This window comes from Hippichthys cyanospilos, chromosome 16 (assembly GCF_059441005.1).
Source record: "Hippichthys cyanospilos isolate Australia breed blue-spotted pipefish chromosome 16, RoL_Hcya_1.0, whole genome shotgun sequence".
NCBI lineage: Eukaryota > Metazoa > Chordata > Actinopteri > Syngnathiformes > Syngnathidae > Hippichthys > Hippichthys cyanospilos.
Genome location: NC_142384.1, coordinates 1367188 through 1387470, shown reverse-complemented (window position 1 = coordinate 1387470; position 20283 = coordinate 1367188). Strand labels below are relative to the sequence as shown.

At 41.2% G+C, this 20283-nt stretch overlaps 2 protein-coding genes across 3 annotated transcripts in view; one reads left to right on the top strand and one right to left on the bottom strand.

Annotated features, from left to right (window-relative positions):
* wipi1 (WD repeat domain, phosphoinositide interacting 1) overlaps nt 1-15566 on the top strand; it is a 46631-nt gene extending 31065 nt beyond the window's left edge. The window contains exons 6-13 of one of the 2 annotated variants that reach the window (XM_088437204.1): nt 2151-2243; nt 5539-5609; nt 5743-5850; nt 6995-7156; nt 8544-8651; nt 12292-12389; nt 12553-12703; nt 14888-15566. In XM_088437204.1, coding sequence (XP_088293330.1) covers nt 2151-2243; nt 5539-5609; nt 5743-5850; nt 6995-7156; nt 8544-8651; nt 12292-12389; nt 12553-12674 — 762 coding nt within the window. In that variant the 3' untranslated portion in view covers nt 12675-12703; nt 14888-15566. The remainder of the gene's footprint in view (nt 1-2150; nt 2244-5538; nt 5610-5742; nt 5851-6994; nt 7157-8543; nt 8652-12291; nt 12390-12552; nt 12704-14887) is intronic. The other variant, XM_088437203.1, reaches the window with a different exon arrangement.
* The window catches only part of gna13b (guanine nucleotide binding protein (G protein), alpha 13b), a 155287-nt gene continuing 142387 nt past the window's right edge, over nt 7384-20283 (bottom strand). Inside the window, exon 6 of the transcript XR_015868192.1 lies at nt 7384-7467. The gene's annotated coding sequence lies outside the window, so the exon portion shown is untranslated. The remainder of the gene's footprint in view (nt 7468-20283) is intronic.

Genomic DNA, 20283 nt, shown 5'->3' with positions numbered 1-20283 from the left:
AGAATAACCACCAGTCTCCTGAAATCTCCTTCATGTTCGGGAGATTGTTCTGGGTGACACATTAACCCTTCTTGCTGCAGCACATGTGGCTGTGCCATCCTGGAAAAGTTGGACAACCTGTGCAACTTCTGTAGGGTTTAAAAGGAATCGTCTCATACTGCCAGCAGAGATAATTACGGAAGCCAAAATCAGCACGAGTGGAAAACCAGCCAAAAAAGATCAAGAGGGAGAAACTTGAAATGACCTCCACATGTAAAACCAGTCAATTTTTGAGGGTTTTCTAATTGTTGCCACTGAACTGCACCTGTTGTTAATTCCATGAACACCAATATAGCTGAAATTGATTAATCAGGCCCTCAGTTGCTTAACCAACCAGAACATTATCAGACGGGTTTAATTCAATTCATTCCAGGCCCAAAAAAAGAAAGTGTTCCTGAAATTTTTGTGAGCAGAATATACAGTGATCCCCCCTAATTCGCGGTTAATGGGGGCTGTCAACCACCCGCGAAGTCTGAAACCCGCGAAGTATGGTATCAGTTCCTAGATTTCTATGTACGCCCCAATATAGCCTCAGTAACCATAAACAATCCTTTTTTTTTTTGTATATTTTGCCTAATTTATTTCCTTTCTCGTATTATTTAACATTACATTATCCTTATTAACATTATTGTATATTCATCAAATAACTAATATTACTTAGTTTGTTGATAATTTGTTCTCAGGACTGGTTATTTGCCCCAAGACTCCGGTGAAAGAGTACGCAAGTCATCACGTTGAACTTCACATTTATTTTGGCTCATATATGGTGTATCATGTAGTATCTGTTGAATAATAAATCAACAACAATGTTAAAGTCAGTAAACTAACATATAAACACTTAATCTATGAATTTATTGTATTTTTAGCTGACATTAGCGGGTTAGCAACAACTAACAACAACTACTAACTATAAAGTGTAAACAGAATAAACACCCATCGCTTACTAAACATAGGCAGTAGTGTGCGTTATCAACATAAATGATAATAAACTATAAATATGAGCTTACGTTGTCATTCACTACGTCACCGTAACGAGCCGAATGACGCACAGAGAACGTAAAACCAGAAACGGAAATGCAACGCGACCCGTCAAATTAAAAGCATTATTTCAAAATAAGATTAAAAAAAAACGTCACGAACTCTAACGCTTGAAGAATTCTTAACATAGTGATTAACTAATATTACTTAGTTATTTGGTTAATACAGTACTGTATAATGTACTTTTTTGCTTTTTCTCAATTTTTGTACATTTTTGCACATTTTTTAAATGATTTTTTATTTTGAAATATTTTTTATTTTTCCTGGAAAAAAACGTGAAGTACTGAGACCGCGATATCTGAGACCGCGAAGTAGGAGGGATCACTGTACCTCGTCTGTCTGGCATGCAAGAAACCGTCACAGCGTGTCACCGCAATACAGTTTTTTTTTTCTTTTCCCTTAAAAAATCTGCTAAAGACAGAGGGCGCAAAAATTGAAGCGTGAAGTAGCAAGGGATCACTGTAATAATAAGAACAAGGAAAAATGCAACAGCAGCTGCTACAAAAGAGGCATCTATACAACAATAAGATACAATAAAGAGAACAATAATAAAAACAATAATACATACCAACTTTTTACAAAAAAGGAGTGAGGAAATGCCTTGAAAGAGGCATCAGTGTGGCAAGTGTGGCAATTGACTGAAGTCGTGCCACAATGCATGCCGCTACCACAAAATGACCTAGTCCTTTTCCCGAGGAGGACTGCGGAGGTGGACCGAGAGTGTTGTATTCGAGCATGAGCATTAGTTCCAGCATCTTGGGGCAACACGCTTGTTAAAGTTTTTTTTTTTTTTTTAATTTCTGTTAATAAAAGAAGTGATCAGACAGAACCATAAACATGAGTGAATCGTTTAACACACGCAAGGGCAATATAATTTTATAGACAGCGGACTAATGGCGTCAGTCCTTTTTTTTTATTTTATTTTTTTTCATGCTTCACGAAATGATCCTGCAGGCCGGTCCTGAAATTAATCATTTGACATTTTTCTTTTTTTTTCCGCAATTGTCAATCTTTGTCTGTGTCATCGATGAAAAAGCTTATTGCTAACAAGTTTATTTTCACAACTGTTTCAGAGCACAGTGACAATGATCCCAGCACACAACAGTTCTCTTGCAGCTCTTTGCTTCAATGCCTCGGCCACCAAACTTGCCAGCGCCTCAGAGCGGGTAACCCAAAGCTATAATGTATATGCAACAACTAACCTCTCTGGTGGGAAAAGAGCCTAAGCTGGCATGTGAGGCCGAGAGGTTCCGAATAGATATAGTTGGACTTGCCTCCACGAGATATAGTTGGACAGGCTCCCACACACAGCTTAGGCTCTGGCACCAGTCTTCTCAAGAGGGTTTGGACTCTTTTCTACCCTGGAGCTACCCACGGTGAGAGCTGCAGATGACTCAGCACCTGCACATCTACGCTGAACAAGGGGGTAGACACCCTCTGTCTTCGGGTGGGGACACAATCCATGTGTGTGTGTGTGTGTGTGTGTGAGAACGTGTGTATGTGTGAAGGTGTGGGTGTGTGTGTGTGTGTGTGTTAAATGTTTTCACTACATTAAAAAATAACAAATTTTCACCAAATTCTATTACAAAATAATAGTCCATGTATGGTGTTTATATTTTGTTGTTTTTGTTTTGTTGTTCTGGTGGACCCTCTAGCGTTTTGGCTTTGCAAAAAGATAATCATACCATTTTCTGTCAAAATGTTCAACATGTTTACTTTATCCTAATTACCAGTTATTTCAACTGCAAACATGGCTTTTGATGAAAAATGAAAACTGGTCCCACACAGAACAACAACCCACATGGCAAAATTGGTCTGGCCCAGTGATGGTTCAAACAACCCAATCACAGGTAGAACACATACCTCATTGAATTACGGTCATTGAGTGAGCCTCATCTGTTCTCCACAATGTGGGCTGTATTAAGCCCATATCTGAGCCAAATCGTATAGCCAACTGTTACTTGGCCCAACTCTGGCCCTATGTTGGGGCAGGCAATTTTCAGACCTGGTTCCTGATATCAGCCTTAATTCAACCTTAACTAAGCCACTTCCTTTATTTGCTGTATTTAACCCAACTTTATTGAAAAAAGCCACAACAACTACATGTCATTAACACCAAGTACTCAACAGTGGGACCCAAACAGACCAGACACAAACGAGAACGAATCAAATATAAGTATTTATTAAACAAAAGGAGCACGCAAAGCATGAAAAAGCACAAGCATCAACTCAAATTCGCGTAAGGAAGACGCCTGTCAAAGTCCGAATAAAGGAGACATAGAAAAACTATGTAGTGGATAAGCTTCAAGCCAGAATGCCGAAAGAAGGAACGCAGCTAGCTGGAGGAAGCAGTGGGAGCTGAAAGTGACAACAAACACCTGATACGTACAAGCAAAAATACACACTTTCAAAGTAGAAACAGAAATACAGTACTCACAACACAAGGTGCAAAAGCAGCCTGCTCCAGCCACGTTTCAATAACCAGGAGATGGCTGATAGCACTCAGGTGCTCGGCTGGTGGCTCCACACCCCCATCAGGGAAACACCTGCCTCTGAAAAGGCAGAGACTGAGGCGGAGACATAGAAGGAACGTGACACTACATTATTGAAAAAAAAAAAACAGATGTCAAATGATTTCAAATCATTCATTGTATTGTTAGGAAGAGAGCACAATGAAACCCTTCAAATCGTCACTCCTTGATTTCAGGAATCTCCCCCCCCCAAAAAAATACTTGACTTGAAATTTGTCAGCATCAAACTCAATGGCTTCTAGCGGTAAAAACTGTGCACGCTACATACAGTAGATAGCAGTCTAAAGAGCAATAACATCTTATTATATGAAAAATAATAAATAGAAAAACTGACATGAGAAATACTGACCTAGGACTTCATGTTCCCTGTCATTCCTATGCTCCACGAAGCCAGACAAGGGTGGAATTTCAAAGTCTGAAATGAAATCCTGAAAAATGAAGGGAGATTAATTTTAAGCCATGTGATCTTTTAAGTTCCAGGTATTTTACAAGTAATAGTTACTGGATATGAAAAGTCTCATGTTGGATTACACTGTGGGTGCAGAACTCCAGATGAGTTTACCTTGAGCTGTAATTGTTGGGAAAGTTTTGTCCAAGACACCATGCTTAGAGTATATCACAATTACATAGTGTTTGCAGTTACATATGCATTCTGTTTTTCTCTTCTTCTATGTTACTCCTGTCCACAGGATCTTGTGGAGAGAACAAAATGTTCTTCCTCTTCAAAAAAGATGGTTTGCCATTTTTCTCTTTTTAGGTTAAATGTCTTTTATTTGATACAGAGGTCCCTAACCACATGTAGGTTCCAGCCCTAAAAGGGGTAAAAGTGCATCAGGGGAAAGACTATGGCTGGAACCTAGTGTACTTGTCCTTCTATGTGTAAAGCATGTGGGTGAAAAACTAATACATGTATGATAAAATATTATGCGCAAGACATTCTGCTGAATATTTTGTCTGTAAGATACTCTGAAAATCACAGGTGCAGGACCGCTCCAGCAGGCGGGCTTGAGACAAAAAATTAGTATTCCTCTACAAAATGCGCACTCAATCTCACAGCATACCTTTTCGTCTTTGCAAGCAGTCATAGTTTGTAGCAAATTGATTGTCACTAAAATAATTACAATCGTAATCATAATCATTCTCACAGCAAAACCTTTCCTCATTGCAAGCATTTATATTTTGTAGCAAATGTATAATCACCCTTTACAATTATTCTAACACATTTTCTACAGAGACCATATGAACTTAATTACAACTAAAAAATATTCAGTCAAACAAAGTGACGCAAGGCAGTTTAAATTCTCAGCAGAATAAACAATTGAATTAATCTGTGTTGTCCTTTGCCAAGAAAAAGTTTTGTCATTTGAGCCGCCATTTAAAGACAAACACTTCCATCCATGGCCAATAGAATTAAAAGTGTGAAACATCTTTAACATCATAAACTTGATGTAATAAACTGTCACAGTAAGCATCCGTCAAATGTAAAAAATAAAATTTAAAAAAAGGCTTAATGTACTCCCCTTTTGACGAGTAAAGTTTACAAATTCAGCTGCTGCCATTGTGGACTCCTCTTGAGTTTGAACAAAATGAGTGGGCCCTTCGCATGTCCCCAACACCAACACAACGGTAGCTATTCCCATCCACAACGAAGATGGGACAGGACTTTGCTGTACACACATGGCTCCAGAGTTCTAAATTGATTTCCACTCAACAACTAGCCTGCATCTTGTTTTCCAGAGTCAAGCCATCGCCTCCTTTGCCACTCACATGCCTGCCACCTATGCCAACTTCATGCCAAATCCGGGCCAGATGTCTTTGCTATGTGGGAAGATTTATAGTACAGCAGTATTTGGAACTGTCACAATGTAGTATTCCTCAGCATCATATAGAATGTGTATTGTTTTTGCTAAGGATCCTGAATGTCCCTTAGGGCACTGTTATTCGAGTGTTTTCCATTCCTGAAGGCTTCCGTCTATTTGAGTTCCGTCGTGGCATGAAGAGGTCAGATATCTATTGCATAATGCATCTATGCTGAACAAGTTGTGTGTAATTATTTTTTTAAATCATAATCCCTGATTAAGATGTCTTTAAAATTTCGAATCAATGTTACTATGTGTTTGTACTTTGTCTGCAGGTATGTCAACATAAGCTCTTTGTCCTTCAGCCTTGATGCCCAGTTCCTCTGTGCTTCCAGTAACACTGAAACAGTACATATCTTTAAGCTGGCGCAAGTGGGACCAAGGTGTATACACACACAAGCACGCACTCACACTTAAACACAATCTAAAATTACATACAGTAATGAAAAATAATCCAAACGCATCTCAACCTGACATCCACATTAAGTGTTGCTTATTATTATGATATAACAGTTACACAAGCTGCTCACAACACAACAGTGATGTGTGTATGTGAGGTTCATGGTTGATAAGACATTAGTATAAGAGATTTACACATTTATTAAGCCAATGTCGTATTTGCCTTAAAATTACCAGCAAGACATGAAAAAAGGTGCGTTATTTTTACACATATAATATTTGGCAACTGTAAAAAAAATGTTTGTAGTTCTATTCAGCGAAAAAAAAAAAACAAACATTTGGCCAAGTTGGACACTTACATTGTGGTCCGCTGCAGGCATTAAAAAATACAAGGTATTATATGGTTTATCAATAAAAACTGCATCCAAAAATGTTTTTTTGATTCGCTGGTTGCATTAAATCAAGCTTGTAAACAGCTACACTTGACAGAAGGGTCAGAGATGTGATAAAGCCTTGTTGTTTGCTGGCTTTCCTTCCTTCTTATGCTTCAATCATCTTCCATACAATGTCTCATTTTCTAACTAAGATTGCAATGAATCTCAGTCAGTCTCACATCTTTCCAGAGCCAATACTGACAAAAGAGCCTTCAATTTACCAGCATTGACTTTAGGAAAAAAAAAAAAAAAAAACTGATTGTTGACAGTGTGCTAGATAATGACATGCAATTTGAAGGCAAGATGGATGGAAGGCCTCCGCCTCCTCCTCCTCCTCGTTTGGCAAGGAACATGTTGGATGCAGTCTATATTAATATAACATATATATTTTTATACAGGCACAATTTTAAAACTAAACACAAAAATAAGTACTGCAAATGTTGAAACATGCCTATGATGCATATAAATAGGATGTTACTATATTGCAAATTTTCACTTGTTGAAAGGACGAAATGTGACTATTTGAAAACCTTAACCTTAATTTTCATGATGGTACGTTCTTTTGTCTCTCAAACTAGACACTGGTGCACTGATCTTAGTGTATTTTGCTACATCTCGTTCAATGATGCAAACAAATTTGGTCAGAATTCACATTAAGGATTCTAAACACAATTCTGTTTTTCTTTCCATACAGTCAAGACGAGACAGCTACTTGGTCAGCCTATGTAGGGAAAGTATTCACTGCAGCAAGCAGCTACTTACCTGCTCATGTATCTGGCATGATGAGCCAGGACCGTGCCTTTGCCACAGTTCATCTTGTCACGTCAGGCCAGAAGAATGTCTGTGCCCTGACCATGTGAGCCTTTTTCTTTTTAAAGAGCCTTCCTGTTTCATCTGTCATATTGTATTTCTTGAAACTTGATCATTTGTTGTTCACCTGACAAGCTGTTTTAGAATGGGAAAGGTTTTCATTATTTGTCAGTTGTAAAGTGATGCTAATTGAGTCGTACCTGCCGCTGAAGGTAAAGCTGAAAGAACTGTCCATCAGCGTGCATGCTGGCGCCATCTCCGATGTCGGGTCATGAGCGACATTCGATTGGTGTGGTTCGATGGAATGAGTAAAAGTCGCGGTCCGGCCTCTGCCCTGTCGGGCGTGAGTCCTGCTAGCTTGACAAATGCAGAATCCAAAAATTTTGATTTTAAAAAATACCTCTTGAGCACATCAAAACATTGTTTAGCTCAATGCTAAGACTGAGCAAGAGTTGAAAAGAATATTATCATGCTTCACTTATATATTAAACTGAAATTTTCAATCAAATCGCAACCAAAAACCTTAAAATATATTGTTTTGTTGATTTAAAAACAGTTTCTGGACTTATTTTATAAAAATAGTTCTTTCTTTTGACAAAAAAATCGTTTTTGCGCCTTGTACCTATATAAAATGCTTAAAAATTGGAGCATATGTAGCATATCAGATTTCCAAACAGGGTGTTATAAAAAACATTTAATTGTAAAAATACATTTATAAGTGAAATGCAGAGGTAAAAATTGGAGAAATTATTGTTAGGGTGAATGCTTTTGAAATGTTTCAATTCATGTGTGCTTTTTTGCGCTAGGTATGGTGCTGTTGAGTTTACAATCACGCACATTCGTTAATGCAGTCAGCATCTGTTGTCAGCTTCATTTTGGAAGTATCGTCAGGAAGTTGCTGTGTATAAAGGCAGCATATTATAGGCCATGCTCATTCAGGCCTTGTCGATATGTAACCAGGCTCATTCAAACCTGCGTACTGTAGTCTTCCCAGCGTGTGTAAAAAAACCTCAGTCCACATTACTTTGTTTATTTAAAGAAATCACTGCTCTGCAAATCCAGCACAGTGTTGTTTCATTCATTTACAAGCATAAGTCGCTCGGCAGCAGTAGTGTCGCCAAATTCTGTCCAATCTGAAAGAACTCTGGCCTCTGACATGTCCAACCAGAAAGAACTTCTGCCTCTGACATCTTATCTGCATCATTGGCGGAATAAAGAGAAGCACGATAATGCAAATCTCCGGTTTAAGCTTGTTATGCGCAACCGCGAACCCAGAGGATAGAGCGAATCTCTACTTTGGCTGGAGGTTTTGAAAGATTCGGTTTTGATGGAAAAAAACAACCAGGGCACGTATAGCAAATAGGGCAAATAATTGATTGAAAGCAATAATTGTTAATGCAGCTTGATATAATTGATGACTGTTATTGTTTCAGGATTCAGAAGCATCCACGTTTGCTGGTGGCTACAGCTAATGGCCAGCTTTTCATCTACAACGTGAACCCACAGAATGGAGGCGAATGCACCTTAGCGTACAATCACAGGTCAGGCTATAGTGCTGGGTCCAGAATTACAATAGGTTTGCAAGTTTCTTTATAGTTATTTTTTTGTGTGTGTATTTTGTTTTGACTTCATTTATCTTTAACTAGCTTTTTCAGCGAGTTTCTTACTTTTATAGCTTTTATTTGTTCTGCAAATCTTCCATATGAGTTTAGGTTGATTCATTTTCGTATTATCTTTGTTTGTTTTTTTTGTTTGTTTTTTATGAAGCACTGTGCATTTTTTAGTTTTATTTTTTACTTATTTTGTCCATTTTCCTGAACTGATAAACGTGGTTGTGTCATATGCTAATATCTGTCTGTCCATTTTCTGTATCACTTAGACTCCAGCTCAAAGTAATTACAATATCCTAGCTGACTTTGGCGGAGAGCAGAGTATACCTTTGCCTTTTAAGACAGCACGTAAACAGACCTTCACACCTTAGGACAGTTTTAAAGTCTAATGAACATAGGAATGGGGGCTCAGTGGAAGAGTGTCTAGCTTAGTGCTTCCGCAGTGCGTCCACAGTTCAGTCCCGAGTTCAAATCCAGCTCACTTCAGCCTTCCTGTGTGGAGTTTGCATGAACGTGCAATTAGCTGGCAACCAATTTCGGGCGTCCCCCACCTACTGCCCGAAGACGGCTGGGATAGGCACCAGCAAGCCAACAACCCTTGTGAGGGTAAAGCAGCTACAGATGATGAACATAAGAATGTTTGTGGATTTGAATCCCCAACCTCAGAACTGTAAAGTGGATTTTTTTTAACCACTTCAGCAGTATATACTATATACTGCTGAATATGCTATATACTATATAGCATATACTGTGCTATGAAAAAGTACTGCATCATGTTCATTTTATCAAACGATGTGCTATTTTTACACTAGATGTAATAAGCTGAGTTGACTTTTTGACTCATTAGTTCACAGAATGTTTCTCCAAAAGTATTGAGGATCAGCCAATTGCTTTTTGGGAAATGTGAGATGAGCGTTTGTGTTCTTTAGTAACAGCAGTGCTTTTTAAATGCCATTTTTGGCCAGAGTCTTTGAAATGGTGGAGTTGTGAACTTTGTCCTTAACTGAGGCTAGCAAGACCTGCCGTTCTAGGATGTTTTTTTAGGTTCTTTTGTAACCTCCTGGATAAGTCGTCATTGCACTCAAGGAGTTATTTCTGTTGGTCCATTCCTGGAACAATTTTCCACTTTTCCGTTGTTCTCAGTTTTTTCCATATGTAGATGATTTATGGCTCTGATAGTGATTCACTGGAACAGGTTTGGTTAGTATAAATTATAAATTTCAATCACTTTTTTTCTCATATCTTTTCTTCATATCTTTCTATTTCTTCAGATCATTGCATGAAGCGTTCTTGAGCACTTGTAGCATAAAACAATTCGTTTTTCACATTTCACATTTTTGTAATCCCCCTTTCGTTAAATAAATTCATGATTTAGAAATGGCTTCTTCTATATGTGTGACATTAAAATTGGTTTGATGAAATGAAACTTTTGCGATAAAAAAAAGTGATAAAAAGAACTCCAAATCAACAAATGGGCAAATACATTTTCACAGCACTGTATCTACATTTTAATCACTAAAGGGTTGTATAGAGTTTTAAAATAGTGAAGCTGAACCGTACCCTCAAAAATTTGCTGGAATATTTATATTCCAGGGCGGCTCAGTGACGCAGTGGATAGCACATCCGCCTCATAGTTCAGGGACCTGGATTCATTTCCAGCTCGCTCAACCCTTCCTGTCAGGAGTTTGCATGTTCTGTCCGTGCCCGCGTGGGTTCTCTCCAGGCACTCCAAAAACATGCATGGCAGGTGTATTGCACATACTATTGTCCTTAGGTGTGATTATTGAGCAGGTGAATGGTTGTTCGTCTCGGTCTCGATCGGTTGGCAACCAGTTCAGGGTGTCCCCCGCCTACTGCCCATAGTCAGCTGGGATAGGCAACAGCAAGCCTGCGACCCTTGTGAGGATAAGCAGCTATAGAAAATGGTTGAATGTATGTATATTCCAATGTCCTGTAGGACATCAAATTACGCCTTGGTGTACTATTGTGAACACAGGCAAACTTTCTCTTCAATTCCAAAGCCAGTACTTTTTCCATCCACCACTTTTATAGCCAGCATCAAAGGATCGGTTGTACTTTAATAAGTTAAACTACTTACCTCTGGTAGGGATGCCAATTTTGAGTATCACCCCTGGCAAAGGCTAACCATAAGTTTTGCTTTTGCTCAGCCGCGTTTATCATCTTAATTTTTTTTTTTTTTTTTGCTTATGTTCGCATTTCCTGTGGGCGGCTCGGTAGCGCAGTGAATAGCACGTCCGCCTCACAGTTCAAAGGTTCCGGTACAATTCCACCTGGCTCTGGCCTTCCGGTGTGGAGTTTGCATGTTCTCCCCGAGCCTCCCTGGGTTCTTTCCGGGCACTCCGGCTTCCTCCCACTCCCCAAAAACATGCACGGCAGGTGAATTGGACATACTAAACTGTCCCTAGGTGTGATTGGGCGCACGATTGGTCCTTCGTCTCTGTGTGCCCTGCGACTGGCTGGCAACCAATTCAGGGGGTCCCTCGCCTACTGCCCGAAGCCAGCTGAGATAGGCGCCAGCAAGCCTGCGACCCCTGTGGGGATAAGCGGCTATAGAAAATGGATGGATGGATGGATGGATGGATAGTATTTCCTGTTTTTGTCACTTATAAGGTTGCAAACTGCTTTGTTAGCTTATCGCCACTAGAGGGCTGCCTACTTGATGTCAGATGCTTACCACTAGTGCTGGGCGATAATATCGATATATTGCGATACAAAGTAACCCTAACCCTAATATGACAATTGCAATACAACATTCAGTTTCCAATATATGGTTTTAGTAAAATTCAGTTTTTTTAAATCAATCCACTCCAGAGTGGCTTTCGTATCATGATTTTTGTCATATTGTGAATCGTGTTTTAACATGTAAAGCATTCCGAGCGCTTCAAAAACACCACATTAAATGTTACAATGCATTACATTTTGAGTGAGGCCATGTGGCGGCAGAGGAGGAGGGCAAACAGCAGAAAAAGATAAAGCAAAGAAAGAGAGACCAAAGTGCTACATCTGTATTCCTGCCACATCAGTGCCATCTGAAAGAGTATTCTCAACTGCTGGGGACATGAGAACACAGTCAAGGGCATTCTTGAAATAAAAAATGTGGGCATGCTTTTTTTAAAAAAAAGAAAAAAAAAAGAATGTTTAATGCATGCTCATAGATGTGACCTCTGAAGAAGAATAAATAAAATGTGTTCTAATAATTTCCTTCAGGTTTTTTTTCAGTTACCATGAATATATATGCCATTTTTTAACAAACATTGCCCAATATATTGCAAAACGTATTGCAAGATGCCTTTGCTGTATCGCAATATATCGCAATACACTTTCAAGACACAATACCCAGCACTACTTATCACATATGATCAAATGATCAAGCGACACACACATGCATAAATGTGACATTGTAATGCATTATAGTGTAAAATTTGCTGTTTAACATTTGTGCTCAGTCACATTTAACGTGTGTGGCTGTTAATGACATGTCAGATACCTCACGGAATACAGTATAGTGATACAAAAAAGTTGTTCTTACAGAAATGTGTACTTCTTTTAGGCTTTTGGGTGAAGATCTGATGCCAGCATCGGCGTGTCCTTCATATGCTGCAACTGTTGCCTTAGCAGCTTCTAGTCCCATCACTACTACTCTTACTGGTTTGTAGCAATACAATATCCGTCAGTTAGGTTGTTCATGACACGCAGGCTTAGACTTAGACTGAGTACAAAGTTATTCGTTTTACTACTGTTTATTGTGGTACTTATTTTTAAATAGTTTATTGAATATTTGTTTTTATTCTTCATCCTTTCTCCACCCTAGGCTACTCTGAAGATGGTGGGGCAAAAAATGGGGAAGTCATCCCAGAACACGAGTTTGCCGACGGACCTGTGTGTCTGGATGATGAGAACCAGTTTCCTCCTGTGAGCATCCAGAAGTGCTAACTAAGCAAGCTCCCGTAGTAATAAAATCGGTAACATTTTATTTTGTAAACCTGATGACAGTGTGTTTAATTAGTATGTTTGTGACACAGTGACCAAACCAGAATCACAACACACCACACGATAAAAATGGCATATGGCATAAAAAAACAACAACTGTACTCTTCCTTACCGTGCACAACAAGCTCGCTCCACTCCCTCTCCTCTCCTCGCGCAATTTAAAAAAAAAAAAAGTGGACAAAAACTACAACAGCGACAGAAAGCCCCTGCACCCCCCCCCCCCCCCCCCCCCCCGTCCGCAGTCTAAATTTAAGGCGTTGACCGTGCCGCGGTGATCAAAAGGTTGGGAACCACTGATATAAGGCATTCATGCAGAGAAACAAGTACAATGTTCTGGAATGGCAATCTCAGTCCCCAGACCTGAATATTACTGAAAATCTGTGGTGTGATTTAAAGTAGGCGATCCATCCTCAGAAACCATTAAACCTGACTGAACTGGAGATGTATTGTAAATTAGAAAATACCTTCAGCCAGAATCTAGAGTCCAAACTGTCCAAGCTGTCAATCAATGTGCTTTTACAAGCTCTGTTTGGCTGGTTTTGTATGGCGTTATATTTGTGCCACAATTACGCACGCGCGGAAAAAAAATTTGAGCGTTGAAAATAAAACTGAGCGAGCGAAAACAGATTTTGAGCGCAGAAAAAAAGTTCTTGAAAAGAAGTTTCTCGCTCAAAATTCCTTTTTGCTCGCTCGCAATAGCATTCTCGCGCTCAACATCTCGCTCTCGTTCGCAATACTCCTCCCTCCCTCGCTCAACATCGCGTTTGCTCAACATCGAGCTCTCGCTCGCTCGAGTCGTCCTCTGCGCTCGCTCAGTTCTGCTCACGCGTTACGTTTGTGCCACAAAACCAGCCAATCAGAGCTTGTAAAAGCACATTGATTGACAGCTTGATATCCAATGAGATTGCTTGTTGTGTTCACCCGGAAGGAGCAAACGAGAGTGCGTCACATCGACATGGGCGGGAGTTGTGGGCTTATATTATTAAAGTACAAAAACTAACAAGGTATTTCTGTCAAATGATACAATTCAGTAATAATAATGATATAAAAGTAATTCTCCAGCCCAAGACCGTGTTGACGCACTCTCGTTTGCCCTTTCCGGGTGAACACAGGGCAAACGAGAGTGCGTCAACGGATAGCGTACAAGCAATCTCATTGGATACTGAGCTGTGTCAATCAAAGTGCTTTTACAAGCTCTGATTGGCTGGTTTTGTGGCACAAACGTAACGCGTGAGCAGAACTGAGCGAGCGCAGAGGACTACTCGAGCGAGCGAGAGCTGGATGTTGAGCAAACGCGATGTTGAGCGAGGGAGAGAGGAGTATCGCGAGCGAGAGCGAGATGTTGAGCGAGAGAGGGCTATCCCGAGCGAGCAAAAAGGAATTTTGAGCGAGCAATTTCTTTTTCTGTGTTCAAACTCCATCGGCGCGCGCTCAAACTCTTATCATTACGCGCTCAATAGTTTTTTTCTTGCTCTCAAAATCTGTTTTCGCTCGCTCAGTTTGATTTTCTCCGCTCAATTTTTTTTTCCGCGCGTGCGTAATTGTGGCACAAATATAACGCCATAGTTTTGTGGCACAAACGTAACGCGTGAGCAGAACTGAGCGAGCGCAGAGAACGACTCGAGAGAGCGAGAGCTCGATGTTGAGCAAACGCGATGTTGAGCGAGGGAGGGAGGAGTATCGCGAGCGAGAGCGAGATGTTGAGCGCGAGAAAGCTATTGCGAGCGAGCTAAAAGGAATTTTGAGCGAGAAACTTCTTTTCAAAAACTTTTTTACTGCGCTCAAAATCTGTTTTCGCTCGCTCAGTTTTATTTTCAACGCTCAATTTTTTTTCCGCGCCTGCGTAATTGTGGCACAAATATAACGCCATAGGATTCCTTTTCGTTTTGTTGAAAGCACACGTTCAGCTTGAGAATGATTAAAAGGCAGAAGAGGCATCTCTCTTCAGAGAGGGTTAGATTTAGCGGGTCGCTGACGCCATTCTCTCTTCTGCAGATGATTAGTTGCTGATACCCTGCATTGTATTATGCATGATCTTTTTTATGGAAAAGGTGAATTTTCACTAAAATCATAGGTATAGCCACTGTTAAAAACTTGCCTGTCTTTTTTCATGGTGAATGTGTGTAATGTGTAATGTGTCGGATGTGTTTTGGTAGATTAATTGGTGCCGTGATGGGACCTGAGATGGCCAGCAGAGGCACTCATCAGGTGTTAGAACTCAACCAAACGAGCAGGAATACAATTTTTATGATGCCAAGGTACTTTTTCTTTCAATGAGAGTAAAAATTAGAATACTTTGTGTTAATGTGTGAAACAAGGCACGAACAATTTAAAAGTTAAACACACACAGTATTACAGTATTGAGAAATGTCACTTGGATACTATGTTCCAGAACAATAACACAATGCCATGAATCCGACATAGTCTAAGTGTCCTCACATCTTCAACAAGCTAACTTAAAATTCCACCTATAAAATTGGAGGTTCCTGTTTTTTTCTGTGATGGCTACTTAAAGTAAATCAGGGGAGTTTGAGTGTTTTATGAAAATTTGAGGTTGATGTGTTTTCAAAGCTCTATTACTTGACCGATAATTTTATTAAGGTGTATTTTGTAGCAACATGTTTGGTCGAAATAATATTGTTACTTCATAATCATATCATTTTTATTCTGTTTTATTTTACTGTGCTGACATGACTCAAGTGGATGTCTTGAATACAGGTCAAAAATCGTCTTTGTACTGTATGTTGTGACTATTATCATTTATATAACAAAGCAAAGTTTTTTGCTAATTGTACAAGACCAAAATGAATAAACAAGTGGCATAAAACTGGCAAATTCGATTGTTTCATTGTTCCTTTTTATGTAAATTTGAGTTAAAAAAATATGTATACTTTTTCATTTTTAAGAAGAAAGCTCTAGGTTTTAGTTAAGTAAACAAGGTCCGTCCTCAGGTGTTAATATTAAGGTATTAACCATTATTCTGATGCTTAATAAGTATGTTAAGCTGTCAGCAGAAAATTATTTATTATTAATATACTGTAGTGGAAAGTCCAGCATGAATTACCATCGTTCTTTCTCCAAAAAGCGTTGTGAACATAATATTCATCCATGTTCATGTCTCATTGAATAGACATGTTCCCAAAAATGGAAGAAATACCTTTAGTGATTGCATGAAGGTTCATCAATTCAGCAAAATGTTTGCCATTATTTATCCTAAGGGAAATTCATTTATCCATTCATCCATTCCATTTTCTCACAATCAACCCCGCGTCTGCCTCGCCTCTCTGTCCATTAGTTTGATCTTGTCCACCTGTCGCCTGTGCGTTCCTGCCCTTGCATGTCACCCAATCAGCTTCCCCTGCCTCTTATCTCTCCCAGCTGTTTCGCGTTGTCTTGTAAGTAGCCTCGTGTATTTAAATTGCAGCCTTTTCACTGTTAGTTGTCGGATTATTGTTATGGTCACCCTCACGTCTTCGCTCCCTCGTCCACAGTGCACTCTGGTTCATCGATTGCCCTTCCCCTTAAGTTTAGTTTTGCGTTTTCTCGTTCCTTTTGTACTTTACCTAGTTTTTGTCTGTTTTTGTTTCTGTCATCTTTTGTTCATTAAAAGGATATTTTTGAGCACATCCCCTCCTGGCTTCCTTGCTCCTCGCGCCCTTGGTCGATCCTCTTGCACACCCGCACTCAACTCGCCGTGCCCCGACGTGACAGTTGCTGCCAAATATTCAGCCAAAAACAGCATTATCAAATAAAATGTCACTTTAGCTTTGCTGGCTTCATCACCTCGTGAGCAAGCAAATGTAGACACAGAACGCATTTTGTCAAATTTCAAAATGATTGCATTTTTAAAAATATTAGACTGGTTAAATTGATTGCTATATTGAAGAGTTATGAATACTTTCAAAATTTAATATGAAATAAAATGAAACGAAAACAAATACTTCTATTTTTTTTCTAACCTAAATTATTTCACGGACCCCATGTCTTCAGGCCTCGGACCCCACTTTAAGAAGCACTGATTTAAAGGGCCTCTGAAACCAAATAAATGTAATCTGCGCAGGCTTGTTGTTTCTAGCATATACCTGAAGGGATAACGCTTACAGTGTTACTTTGAACTCTTCCCTACACCTTGTCGAAAAATACAAACAAAAAAAAAATACATACTGTAGACCATTTACAACAGTTAAAAGAGCAATGTTAGCATAAAACCCAAGCAACAGCATGTCAAAAGGAAAAGCCACGACACCTTGGTTTAGCGGCTCACAAGGACTCTGAACTGGCTTAACAGTGACTCTAGGACCCCATACTGGCTAAATGACAGTTTATGGCCCTATTACCTGTTTTTACTAGACTGGGTTTCACACACGGTATCATTTTCCCAGTTATCTGTCCATCTTCAGAATGGAAAGGCTACCAAAAATGTTCTTGAAAAACAGTTATATGCAACTGTGGTGTCACTGGTGGTTCAACAATTCCCTTCTGTAATTTCAGTGAGCGTAAAAGGTTGTTAATATCCATGTATATACCAAATGCTGTCATGGTTTGTTGGATTTTGGGTTTATTTTGAGGGGTTCTATTCCTTTCTGTTTTCGAATATAGTTTCTGTTTCTGCTCCTCTCGTGTCTCCCTGCGTTAGTTTTGATTTAGTCCACCTGTCCGCATTACCTGCCCCTCGTGTCCTCCCATCTGCTCCCTTTGCCTTTTATCCCTGCCCAGCTGCCGTGTGTTTGTCTGATTAGTTTGTGAATAGACTTAAACCTGGTTTTCGTTACAGCCGTCGGCAGCAGTCGGATCATTGTCTTGTCTTGTCATGTCATGCCATGCCATATCGTTTCTGTCGCGTTTTCGTAGTCCCGTCTCGCCCTTCGTCCCTCAGTTCTGTGTTTACCTGCCAGCCTGCCCGTAGTCTTTGCTTTCTGTTTTTCCAGCCTGCCTGCGCCCTTAGTTCGAGTTTTTTGCTGCCCTGTTTTTCCCGCTTTTGTTCCCGTTCGTTTTATTAATAAATATGGATTTCATCAACCCCCTGTCCCGACGCTCCCCTGCTTTTGGGTCCTCCTTCCCCGCAACCGCGCCGGCCGTCACACCCGCCGTGCGCCCCCGTGACAGAATGATCCGACCATCTCAGGACCCAGCGGGAAGCCCGCGGCGTCGTGTCCGCCACCGCTGCCCCGTCCGCATCCGCTCTCAGCCCGCTGGCCAGCCCCGTTCCCCCAGTGTGAGACCTCTTGTTTTTTCTTCCGTGTTTCTCCCCTCCGAGTCCGCGCCTGTCCCCGCTTCTGATTCGTCCCCCGCGTCTGTTACTTCCGCGTTTCCCTCGTGTTCCTCTGATCTCCCATACGACACGATTCTGTCCCTGCACGTTTTTTGTAGTTCCGATTTTTCAGATTTGCGTAGTTCACCTTCCGTCCGTCCCCCTGATCACCCTTCCTCCTCTGTTCACGCACCTCACTACACGTTGGAGTCTGATTTTTCCGACATCGAGGATTGTTCCCCATTCGTCATGTTTCGTTCCAGTACCGGCCCTGATTTTGTTTACCCGCGTCCCTCTTCCGTCATCTCCTTTTATTATATTCGGTGTTCAAGCCCATGCACCTCTGATTATGATTTTGATTCCGATTTTGATTATCCGTCCAGCCAGTCATTTTACAGTTCGTCCGAAGACTCCTATTCTGAACCCCCCTTTAACCCTGACCTTTTCGTGGGCACCCGGTTGGCATTTCGTGGCTGCCTGTGGAGGGGCCCGCGAAAAGGCCACCGCCCCAGTTACCACCAGAACCCATCTGTTCAGTCTTCCTTCAGTTCCGATCCTTTCCCTCCTGTCTCTGTGACCCCCTCTTGCCGCGCCCTGTCTACTTCCTCCTGTCCTGTACCATCCTCTTCTTGCACGCTGTCCCAAGCTCCTGTCGCGTCTGTCCCCCCTGTCTCTGTTCCCCAAGCTTCCTGCCGGTGGGCTGAAGCGGCAAGTGCACCTGTCCCTGCGCCAAGGCGGCTACCCGCCCCTGTCCCTGCGCCAAGGCGGCTACCCGCCCCTGTGCCAAGGGGGCTACCGGCCTCTGTCCTTGCGCCAAGGCGGCTACCCGCTCCGACCCCTGCGAGCCGGCGTCCGGCCTCTGTGACCCCTGCGAGCCGGCGCCCAGCCTCTGTGACCCCTGCGAGCCGGCGCCTGGCCTCTGTGACCCCTGCGAGCCGGCCCCCGGCCTCTTTGACCCCTGCCCGTCTGCCTCCCAAGCCTGTCGCCCGTCTACCTCCCAAGCCAGTCGCCCGTCTGCCTCCCAAGCCAGTCGCCCGTCTGTGTCCCAAGCCAGTCGCCCGTCTGCCTCCCAAGCCAGTCGCCCGTCTGCCTCAGTCATCCCAGGTCAGTCTACTGGCATCCCCGCCGTTTATGATTTGCCTCCCAGTGGCCTTCTTTGTCCAGCTGGCTGTTCCCTGTGCTGCCAACCACGCCGGCCGTCACACTCGCCGTGCGCCCCCGTGACAAATGCCCTGTGAATGACTCACCACTCATCTGAATTTAGCTGAAGTAGGCTGCCACTCCAAAAAACTCGAGTTTTGCAAGATGAGCCAAACAATGATTTCAATTTCAATGTACAATTCATGTAAATGCACATATTAGTCAATGCACAACACACAATAATTGCAGCAATACATAGAGTATCTTAAGTGTCACTGGGAGATCACTCTGAAAGCACCTGTTTCTTCCTTACACGTAATATAAAGTAATGTTAAGTAGCTTAAGCATAATTAGCTTCTCATTAAATCAGAATGTACTTTAGATTTTTATTAGAATGTTAAAGGTCACAATAACAGGTTTGATGATGACAACGTTTTGGAGTGAGCTGATTCTTTTTACATTGTTAACTGCAAAATTGTTTTGAAATAGAACATCTAGAAAGTCACAAACAGTATTGAACATTTGACGGAGGTTTTTAAAAGGTGGCAAGAATTATGTAATACAATGTCCTGTATCGGTATTATGTATCATATTTCATCCACATTCAAGTCCAATAGTCCACTTCTTTTATGACTTGTCTGCTCTCTTTGTGTGCGTGTACCAATTAAGAGTAACAGCCCGACAGGTCCTCAACATAAAGCATTTTGCATATAGACATGTACTTGTTGGTGCATTATGTAATTTTACGTGAACATGAGACATACTGGTTGTGCGTGTGTGTGTGTGTGTGTGTGTGGGGGGGGGGGGGGGGGGGGTGATGTAACTATTCAAATCACTGACCAAAACAAACACTCGACAAAAAAAAATCTAGAAAATCATCCTATTATCTTACTGACTTATTTGAAATAACTAAAAACAACTTGAAATGCAAGTGGAAAGTCTTGACAGAATTTTGCTCGTGTTCACCTTTAATTCATTGAACCTGGTCTATGTGACAACATCGTAACTTTCAACGTTAACATTCGGCATATTCTACAATGAGTCCGAAATAGTGCAAAGAGTTACAGTACTTTGCCTGTTAACAGACTATGACGTGGTAATGTTGCCAGTGCTGCTGGGTTGAGCACTCTAGGTCGGCTCAAAAACGCAACCGCCTTTTAC